The sequence below is a fragment of the Macadamia integrifolia genome, chromosome 14, assembly GCF_013358625.1.
Source record: "Macadamia integrifolia cultivar HAES 741 chromosome 14, SCU_Mint_v3, whole genome shotgun sequence".
NCBI lineage: Eukaryota > Viridiplantae > Streptophyta > Magnoliopsida > Proteales > Proteaceae > Macadamia > Macadamia integrifolia.
This window is the reverse complement of record NC_056570.1, coordinates 22175766-22187190: the sequence shown is the minus strand read 5'-3', so window position 1 is coordinate 22187190 and position 11425 is coordinate 22175766. Positions and strand designations below refer to the sequence as shown.

The 11425-nt window shown below is 37.6% G+C and overlaps 1 protein-coding gene across 1 annotated transcript; it reads right to left on the bottom strand.

Moving 5' to 3' along the window:
- Window positions 1-1374: 1374 nt before the first annotated feature.
- On the bottom strand, window positions 1375-8385 carry LOC122062172 (probable glycosyltransferase STELLO2). The gene is made up of 3 exons (XM_042625878.1): window positions 6270-8385; window positions 2234-2360; window positions 1375-2141 (listed from the first exon to the last, which is right to left on the bottom strand). Exons 1-3 carry the CDS (start codon window positions 7943-7945, stop codon window positions 1668-1670), a joined length of 2277 nt encoding a protein of 758 aa, XP_042481812.1. The 5' UTR covers window positions 7946-8385; the 3' UTR covers window positions 1375-1667.
- Window positions 8386-11425: the final 3040 nt, after the last annotated feature.

Sequence of the window (11425 nt, the reverse complement as noted above, 5' to 3'; positions counted from 1 at the left end):
TTTTTTCTCATGGGAAAAATTTAGGGAGTCATTGCGCATCTTACTAAATCCTGAATTGGTTCTCATTTTTCCCTGTGTTTTGGCCACAATGGCTAGTGACAGTGCCTCTACCAAAGATGAAGGCAGAATGGAAATCAGATCCTGCAGTTCTCGAACGATTTCCTGCGAACTTTACTACCGAGGCACACTACCATTTAATGGGAGTCAACTCCATTAATATAACTGAATTGTAATTGAAGTTATTGTTCCCATAACATTGGTTTGGTATTATGTTTTCTGTTTCACTGATCTGCTTTCAAAATGAACAAATTAAAGATAGAAAATGGAGCCAATCTGGACATGCTTGGAAGGGATCTTTTTTTTTTTTTTAAATATATTTATGGAAGGATGTGCCAGGATTCATTATCTAGAATAAAGTACACACCTTTGCAGCTCAGCATGTCTTAGGGTGCAGCTCTAACCCAACTGAATCTGTCTAATTAACAAATGGGATCTCATTGGGTTTAGCTGGCCAAACCGACGCTAGATGGGTTGGGAGCATTGAGTCAAGCAACTGATAGACCATTGCCACCCATCTCAGCTTGTTTAATTGAGAATTTTTTTCCCTTAAGCTGTGCTTTAGATGAGCGATTTTTTCTAGTGAACTACATGCTACATTGTGAGCTTCTACAATCAACTTGTGTACTAAGAAACAGAATGTTACATATTTCTAACAACTGATCATAAAGAAATTCATTTTGTTTTTAACTGTTGGTTGATAAGACTGCTTATCTGCTAAAGATATTCATTTCGCTTCAGAAAGCAAATTTGCCATTTCAATCCTTTAGCTACACCAGAAATGTATGCAAGTATCAATGCACTCCACTAATTTTTTTTTTCAAAGGCAATGCACTGCACTAGATTGGGCATGGAGCTTCCTACATTCTTATGCTTTTATTTCAATTTTTCTTTTTTTTAGGGGGTGGGGGGGGGGGGGGTGTGTGTTAATAGAACAAAAAAATTTGGGGAAATGTTCTCTGCGCTATTAGGGGAGGGTACGTACAACCCTTTCTCTCTCTCTCTCTCCTCTTCATATGAAAAGAACTGGCTTGGTGCTCTCTCTGGTGCGAAACCATTCAGTCGCACCTCATTGGCGTATTCCTCTATATTGCCTGCTCAAAGAACCGTCTCCCATGAAATTTTCCACACTTCATCAAGACAGCCTATCATGGATGTCATTACCTTATTTTCAGATCGGTTGATTATAGAATGTAGCTTGGGATAGAGTAGAGTTGAGTTGATTAACAGGGGTCTACGTATTATCAACTCTTCTTCTACAGTTATATGTGACCTTGCTAATGAAATTGATCCCTATGGTATAAAAAAAAAAATAAATAAATAAAAATTTGTGAAGGAGAGGTTCTCTTCATATATGCTTAAGCCAATTAATTTGAGAAGGCACATCTGTTACGGGGGAATTTCCACCCAGCAATGAATAATACAACATTAATGACAAATCTACAAAAAATATTATAAAAAAAAAAAAAAGAAATGGAAAAACCTTCCCCGTCCCTCAAAATTTTACAAAAAAATAAAAATAAAAATAAAATACAGAATTTGGTGTAAAATTAACCAAAATGGTACATATTTCCTCCTCCGTGTGCTTAACTGAAAGACTTCCCCAGAAATCAAAACAGCTCCATTAGAAGGGGATCTCCTGTTGCCATGATTCTGATCAACTTTATAAAATCAGGTTCATTGGAGACATTCCATGGATGCACTGCAGCTACTTGAGCAGAATATATGCTTGAAGAATTGTTAGATGGTAATTCTGTTTTGTAAATCATTGTATTCAGCACTGAGTCAAAATTACTTAGTGAATCCATTGCCATGAAGAACATGGGTACTGCAACCTTGTGATGGATTTCTAAATCACCAACCAAACCTACAAGATCCACGAAGTCCCCTACAAAGCGCTGGGGAACATAAAATACCTCAGAACCGCAGAGGATCAGGCTATGCTTGCTGATGCTGCTTTCCTTGTAACTAACCTGAAAGTGAACAGGCATTGTACTAACAACTTTCTTCACCATTTGTGCCTGTGCTGCAAACCATGCCGAGTTGTTCCCAATGGTTGAGACAGTGACCCAAGACTCAGGAACCTGAGAATAAAGGTTACAAAATAGTGTTTGTGAGAGAAGATACTAAGAGTTTGATCAGGGTTCTCAGGGGCCATGATTGGAGTTTCTATTACCTTCTCGGTGATCCAAAGTTTAGTTTTATCTGCTTGAGGCAGATTCCAGTAGTTAAGAATGGTATCATCCTGGAGGAATAGAAATCCTTCTGCACTTGTGAACCTGCTGAATATCTTGGGGAGAAACCTGTAAAATACCAGTAGAAGATTGTAAGTTGAATCTTGCCGGAAGAATGAAGAGGATTGGTATCTCTATTGTACTATGTAGATTGATAACAGAAAAGTAGTACAGTAAAGTGATGCTATCATATAGTATTGCATTGTTTTCAATTAAGAGAAATAGTATATATCTTTGTCAACATGTTATAATGATGGTGATAACGGAAGTATCTAACACCATCATTATAACATGAATGTTTGTGCAGTTTTGGTTGGTCCATGGTGCTTCAACCATCGACTATTATGAAAATCTCATATAGAAGATTATAAGCTAGTTCTTTTGGGGGAGGATCAAGGGAACAAAGTTAAAAAGAAACAGTTTAAACTATGGCTGGGGGAAACAATAGCCACTCAATTATGTAAATAACAAACAAGAAGGAAAACCAATCAGGCAGTCAGGCTTCAGAACATGGACATCTTGACTCTCTTACCATGTACCAATGAAGTTGCACATAATGAATGCATCCACATGATAGTTACTTGGCATGAAGTTGAGCCAAATAGACACAAGATTAGAATCCTTTAAAAGGTAGCAGAATCACAATGCCGCAGCTCTAATGAATTGTCGACATTGCCAACATCTACTGGTATGCCAACTATATCAGCTTTCTCTTATTAACCAGAAATGCTTCCTTCCAATGCAGAAAAAAAGACTCAAAAACAATTTACTATTCCGGATCTCAAAAAGATGCACTTAAGATGGAGTCTCCCATGAATTTATTGAGTTCATTGGACCAAGGTTTGAGTTCCCTGCAATACTGAGGACATGTATAGTTGTATACATTAGTCAGCCTACTGAAATGATGCTAAAGGGGAAAAAGAAGCTCATCTAGTGTTGAACAGCACCAGAAGATAACTGTGTCACATGAATGATAACATTCAATGTAAGAAGAGCTTAGGGGGCTCTCAATATTTTATTATTTTGACTTCTTATCCTCCATTTCCATTTCAAGTTTTCTTTTCCATTGTGTAGTTTGGTCAAAATTGACAAACGAAATATGGCTTTTGGTTGGACAAACTTAACTTGGGGCATCTAAATTGAAGCAAGAAATAACCAAATGCTCAAAGCCTTCCACTAGATTAAAAACACATAAAAAATGTTAAAAAGACACTATGACCAAAGTTGGTCAGGACCTGAAAAGGTGGGGGGGGGGGGGGAGGGGGGGATGGAAACAACATGGAACACTAAGCATGTTGAAGGTCTAAATCAGTAAAGAGCTTTTCAGGTCAGGTTTCATACGATAATGAAGATAAGTTCTACTCCAAGCAGTATCTTCACAAAAAGGGAAGAGCAAGGCCTCTCTACCTTAGCCTGCGGTTCCTTGAATTAAGTTCTAATTAATCCAGTCTAAGTCTTAGTCAAAGAAAGGCCAAAGGTGATTAATGCATGTGTGCAGAATTTGAGAGGAATTATCTAGTTGGTTCCAACAATTATCTGAAGTCTTAGAAGATATTATTTCAGCAATAATTCGTTCATTGATGGTTGTGGAAGCTGTTGAAAATGTAAATCAATTCATTAATAATTGTGTGCGTCCTTGAACATTTGTAGTTCATTAAATGGTCAAAGAGTCTAGGAGAAAGTCCCGATGAGAGTACCAGCCACTCTATAAAAAAAGGTTACCTGTAAGTATTTTGAACCAGTTAAAAAGATGCATAAGATTTCTGGTTTTATGCCAATAGCTGTGAGATGAAGTGGAACCTAGCGAGATGCTGGGTTGCTTCGTGAGATACCTTGTTCTAGTTGGTGAGATGCTAACCTTGACCTTGGTGAGAATTCTTGGTCGTATCCCTCTTATCTCTTTCTTAATTTTTCCTTTATTCTGCAATTTTTTCTTCTAAATTTATCCACCTATATGTTCGTAAGTTGATCTCGTAGTTTGTTGTTGTTCTGGCAGATTCCTGAATGTTCTTGGTTGCTGATAATAAGGGACAAACAGTGCTTAAACTGACTTCAGTTTTGTAGTTCTCACCTCCTTGCGATCCTGTCTATTGAGGATTCTGACTTTCAAGGACTGAACCAAGATCCCATTACATGGAACCAACACAGACTAGAATTGTGAAATCTCCTTAAAACAAGCATATACTATTCACTTCTTACCTACCTATAAGCTTTGCAGAAATTAACCACCTACAACAGGACGTAAAAGTAACCGACTGATGCAACACCTACATAATCACATAAACATCATCCTCTAGTTTTTGTTTTAGGATGAGAAAAGTGCAGAAATCTGTTGAAAATTCTTAACCAATTGTCCTTGGCAGGACTTCTGAAAAGATAAATAGTTGTAATACCCTTTCACGATGTCCCTTCTCAACACATGGAAACAGAATAGAAAAAAAAAATGAAGAAAATTCAAAATCTCAAATAATTAAAGAACTATTCAAAGACGAGTACCACTATATAAGTAGTCAATATAAACATTCCATGAAAATTAAAAACCAAACTAATAATCACATTAAGACTAGCACGCCAAATAAAAAACACATATATCAAGACATAAATAACTGAAAACTCATTACGTAGGTGAACTGAAGTTGGGTCTATGGACTTCATAAGCTAGTTTCAGTAGCAATTGGTAAGCGTGATAAGCAAAGCTGAAAATGGGTAGCTCATTTGGAAACATGATTGGGCTTACTGGAATCTCCCTTGAACTCCAACATGATAAATAGAGTTTCCAGGACAAACTAGAGACTATATGACAAGGCAGACCACTCCAAATAATATGTTTGTGTCATAAAACGCCACTTATAACTTCACAGCAAGGCATAATTGAGACATCATTTTCTCCCAAATCCCCATATATTTGTTGTACTAGATCTCCTACTTCACGCTTCAGAGCATTTCCTTTGGCCTATGTCTATGAAAGATAAATAGCAAAACACAGCATTGGTTTTTTGCTATCAAACTAACTACCAAGAAATCAATAGAAAAGATTACAATGGAAGCATAGTGGCCATCAATTTCAGCACCATTGATAATTCAGTCCTTTATGATGGCTCTGTTACCTGTTCATATAGTACAACTACAACTACAACTAAGACTACAAAAGGTCCAGCAGACCAAATAAAATAAAAATTGCATGTTTGACAATGTGTACATCATAGATGCACAAATAAGACATGGTCTAAAGGAGATAATACGCAGCATGGACAGACAAGAGAGAAATTAAAACCGGTCAATTTTAAAGCAAGAACATAACTCTGATAGTAGTGTGTAGACAACTATGACCATAAATTCCTCTAACAAGAAGCCCCTTGATGGGCTTCAAAATCTTTAGTGCAATCTGGTTCAATCAAAATTAAAAGAACTTTTTTATTAAGCAACACTTTATCGTAGGGACGTCACTAACATTGCATTTGTCACGCAGAAGAAACAATATGCTTCATTATGATGGGTAACAGTATTATAGTATCCTCTCATCAGTTATAGACTTAGGTCTCTCCTCATATGTCCCAAAGGAGATAACATCTCAAAATTATGAAAGAGGACAGAACAGGGCAGCAGTTCAGAAGAAATCCTGATAGAACATTCCTAAGATACTACATATGCACAGGAATCACAATCCCTGCCACCTGGATCTTGTCAATGAGACCAGAAGTACTGGAAAAATTTTCCTGTTCAATGAAGATGCCCTCAAATAAGTTGTTCCTTTTTAATGACCAGACATGTGTCTGAGGGCATTCATGCCAATAACAAGCTCATAAATGATTATCAAGTTAATTACAAACTGAAATTGAAAGAGTGTTAAAGCGCATCCTCACTGAACTAAAACCATAAATGGAAAATGACTAGCCTTTGCCTGCATAGATAATCAAATAGCTTTTTGATAAATTGAAACATGATGGTTAAGAAAGAAAACTTATGTTAGTAACTCACTTGTATCCCTGCCACAATTGGCTCTGTTCAACAGCAAGATCTGCATTGCTCTGCTCTGAGAGAATGACCACAGTCTTGAATATCCGCCCATAAAGCAATCTCCATTCTAAAGCAGTGCGTTCCACTGGCCCATTACAGAACAAGATGAGCACAACATTGCCAAAATTCTTCCTCCATCGGATCAGGTTCCCTATCTCGTAATTTACAGTCCCCGTTTCCTCAATGCCAAGGTGCACAGAAGGAAGCTTCCGTGGCATGAAATCCTTTCGATCCCCATGACCTATTGTTGCCCGTGGCCGATCCAATTCCAGCGACATCAATCTCGGCTGCTGGTACCTAACAGCCAGCAAGTCTTGAAGCCAAGCTGCAGTGAACTTCACATCCAACTCAGTCCAGAACCCCTCCTCTGCCATCGCATAACTTAATTGCAAGATCTTCTCGAACAACCTGTGCTTGGAAGACCTCCATGAAATCAAGAATTTAATCAAACGACCCACATTCACATGAAGATCCTTCTCCTCTGAAAATGGGTATGCCTCAATCCTATCATATCGATGAACAGTAGGAGGATAAACAACAGCGTGACCACCAATTTCCCACAAAAGCCTCTGTGCCCAGTAACCTCTCAAGACATCGGAAGCCATTGTACTAACAGATACAGGAAGCATCAAACCCCAAAATGCAGAAGAGTGAAAAATCGTATTGAACGAATTCAGTGGAACCATCATACCTTGTGGCAAAGCCACTTTCGGTGCATGTTCATCAAACCTGATATCAAAAGCTTCCAAACCAGACTTTCTCGTAAAATAAAAAACCGAATCCACATCAGGGAGACCATTCGAAATTCCTTGCTGGATGAACTGCTTACCATCATAAACTTCAGTATAGAATTCCTCGTGTGCGAGCTCTCCAACATTTTCCAATGGCAGACCCCTCGGCCAGACCGACCGCTGCCCGAAATGAATATATGGGTTCACAACCGTTCGATTTGGGTTCTCGTGGCTGTACTGCAAGATCGGCTCCTGCCTCGCTTCCTTACCAGTCAATTCCAAATCGAAATGTTTGCCAAGATCACCATCGATCACTTCCCCACGGTCATCTGCATCGAAGATCGTCTTGGCTCCATGCTGGATTGCGAAGAGATACCCAACATTCTTCCTAATATAGGAATCATAAGGGAGATGATCGACAACTCGGAACCCTAGGTTAGCCTGTTGTTCTAGAGACAGAAAGATTGCACCTTTGAGGTTCCAATCCGAGGGGGTCTTGGAATTGCCGATGGCGAGGACCTGCCAACCCCTGATTTTCACAAGATTGCGAAGCGAATCTGTTGGGTAATTAGAGACAGAGACAACGATCCAACGTTCGGAGCGAAAAGCTGCGTAAGGTGTGGACTTATCTTTAATGGGTCGAATCCCATTCCAGTTAATTTTAGGGTAAGGTATCTTTTCAAGCTCTTTCGCTCTCGCTTCAAGGAGAGTTGCAGAGTTGCCCACATTGTTGAGGAAGAATAATGCAGCGACAGTGGCGACTAGAACCGCAAAAGCAACGATTTTGCAGAAATTCACAGAGACCCATGTTGAGAAATAGAACCTTTTGGGCTCAGAGAAGCGATCTGGATAAGCTCCCATCTGGGATTTAGGTGGTTTTGGCAATGAACGATCTTGAACCAACATTGAAGTACACCGACCCAAACCCCAAACTCAAAACTGAATTGAGCTGAATTAGAACTCTTCACTCTGGGTTTCTTCAATTTTACTCACCAATTGAGCTGAACTGAAACCTCCGCCTCCCCTGCTTTGATCTTTCTTTTTCTGAAGATCTCTCTCTTCTGGGTTTGATGATTGTCTGCCGACAGTTGTGGTTTTGGTTGCTTGCTTGCTTAGTCTTGAATTTAACTACTGGGTAGTTGGTGAAGTGAGGTGGGGTTTCTTTGTTTTCTCTTTCTTTATTTGGAGAATTTTATTCTCTACAATCTTCTTCTACACTTTCAAAGCTGCAACCTCTTCTTTGAGTATTAATTAACCAAGAAGTAATGAGTCGCGAAGAGAACGAAGACGAAAACGATGGAATCTGGTGGGTGACTCACTAACTTGTTTGAAACGCGAAGTGAAGTTTGTTACTGTACAGTGTGAGTATGAAAGTCTCCTGTGACGCTTGTGGTGTACATGGGTCAAATCTTGTCCACTGAATCAGAACCAGATCCGGTTCTACACCTGGGGGGAGAGAGTCTTGTCAAGGTCGGTTTAGTATAATTTCTGATTTTCTAGCTAGAAGTGTTTTAGAGTTTATTTGGGCCATTTGGCCTAGGTGGTCAAAATAGATCCCAAACTGAAAAAACTGATCGGATCAACCGATAAGATGGATCAAAGCCAATCAAAATGAATCGATATTGAAAAAAATCAGAGAAATCGTGATAAAATTATGTTATATTTGACTCAAATTCTTGATCTTTCGAAAATTGTCCCATTCTGACATATTTTGATGGTGATCTAAATTGGATTTTTTTTTAGATCTACGATAGTAGCCGATGGATTAACCCAACTTGGAAGAATATATGATGTATTAGTCTTGTTAAGCAAGTAGTGAAAATTGAGGTTTTTCATATTAGGGTTTATGGGCTAGTTTTCTTGTCCGCGATTTGGGTGCTATTGAGAGAGATCTCCTTTTTAATTTTTCTTCAAAGATAGTGAATCATCTTCTTCTTCGCATGAGGACGTAGCACATTACATTGGTGTATGAATCTCATTAAATCTCTGTGTTGTGTGAAATTGGATTTTTTTTCTTTGTATTTATTGCTGTTTGTTCTAACAAATTCATATATAAATTTCTGGAAAAAGATTGGTATGCTACAGATATATTAGATTTGTGTCTATCTCTCCCCTCTTCCCCTTGAAAATTGAAAAAATTGGGTATGTCGCAGCTAGTATACCCATATCTGTATCTATCTCTCTCTTTCTCTCCTTGAAAATGTCCTCTATACACCTCCAATCCCAACCCTCCTATTGATTGAACCGTTAACTACAAGAAAGTCGAAGGCATACCTAACTCCTTTTTTGTTTTTATATGAAATATGGAGATTGAACTGATAATAGCCCAATAAAAGATCTTTAAAACAAACCGATTGGATCAATAACTCTTCGTTCTGGTTTGGACTTTATAGACCAACAACTAATTAATCTGATTTCGGTCAAACCTTCAAACCCGATATATACAGAAAACCAAAAAATTGAATGAAACCAAACCGAACAAACCATTTGACACCCTTCACTAGCTAGTAGATGTAACTAATGTTACTAGCTTGGTCCCTCTAAATTGTGTAGCTTTCAAATCCTTCAAATTGGACGTTTAACCATCCTGTTATCTCTCTTGTGTCAATTTCCAAAACAGCTCACTAGATCTTGACACTTGTCTTCCACAGAGTTCATCCGCTATTATCCATGGCATGTAGTTTAATTAAAAAGAAAAAAATTGATGAGAGGGATAGGCATGTTACTTGTGTGTCAAATATTAACAGGTGGCACCAATGGGGGTGTGAGATGGGGCATCATACAAAAGCGATAGATGGATCATTTCAAAGATAGATAAATATAGTGCCCACTAAGGTATGACATATCGATCATTTTTCCAAAATAATATTATGATTAAGGTTTTTTTTTGGGGGGGGGGGGGAGGCGGAAGAAGAAAGCAAAGTCATATTCAGTACGAGATTGTTTAAATAACACCTCTACAGGTGTAATTAGCATGTGATACATTTTAATCGATAATTGTAGGTACGGAAGAATTTTTAATAATAACTTGAAAGTGTCATTATCATAAAAATGTCATTGTCTTACACATTTTTTTAATATATATATATATATATAATGGAATTATTTACTTTATTAAAAAAAATATTATATTAAAAGTGTAAAAATAATATTATAATTATTTAAGTGTCAAAAAGAAAATCTCATTAACTATAATAGATCTCAAACCATAAAACCCAAAAGATGCCAAGGAATCTGTTGCTTAATTTTTTTGTTCGTAAATATGATATATGTCTTATAAGAGAAATTATGTGTAAGTGAATGCGCTTCATAAATAATGATATCTTCACGCAAATCCCATGAACAAGAGAGAAACTATATGTAAGTGGTTCGGCCAAAAAAGAATCACATAGTCATCAACAAATACCATGTGAGATTGATTTGGAAGACCAAAAAGCCCAAATTCTATGAATATAAGAGCTAAGGTGAAAATAAGGGAGAGAATCTACACAAAAGATGACGAGATAAGAGGGGGATGAGGGATCACCCATATGGAGACCCTTAGATGGACAAAAGAAAAGACGGAGGGAGGGAGGGAGGGAGGGAGGGAGGGAGGGGGGGTGGGGGACCATTAATTAAGAAGGATTTTCAGTTGAGTAGTCTCCTCACAAAACATTTAAGCCTATTGTAAACTTTACTCATGTGTAACTTGATAGACATGCATACCAAAAAACAAAGATAGACATGCCAACCAAATTTGCCCCATCCTCTTGCCCTCTATCAAATGAAATAGTTCGTGACAAATAAAATGTTATTATAAATATGACAACCTTTAACAAAAACTATTTTGATTAAAAGAGATAATTTGTAAATAATGGGAGGAAGCTTATTAACCATGATTTGAGAGATGACCTTATAATTTAAACTGCAAAGCCTATTAACGATATTCATCATTAATAGAAATAGGAGACTCAACCTTGGGGATCAATGAACAGGTCAGATTTGACCACCTTCTTTTGCTATGGTTCCCTACTTTAATAGGGTCAAGGTAGAAAGCTATGGTATCATAAAAACCAAAAGGCAACAAATAGGGTTTTGCTAGGTATAACCACGGCGAGATCTGGAGCGACTCAACAGATCTACAGTTTTTGATTGTTAATGTTAACATCGGAACATAGCCTTGGAGTTCTGTTCTGTTATTCCTTGAAGTCTATGACACCTTTTTTTATTAACTTTTGTCTCAAACCTACTACCAATGTGATGTCTTTTGTTAAACATATGGCTTATCTAGCCTGACACAAGAGAATGAGTATTTTAGATACCAAAACATTTGATGGTATAATTAATTTCATCTAGCAATAAAATGTCTTTATCTTTTACATAAAAAAAAAAAAAGTTCGACCGAGT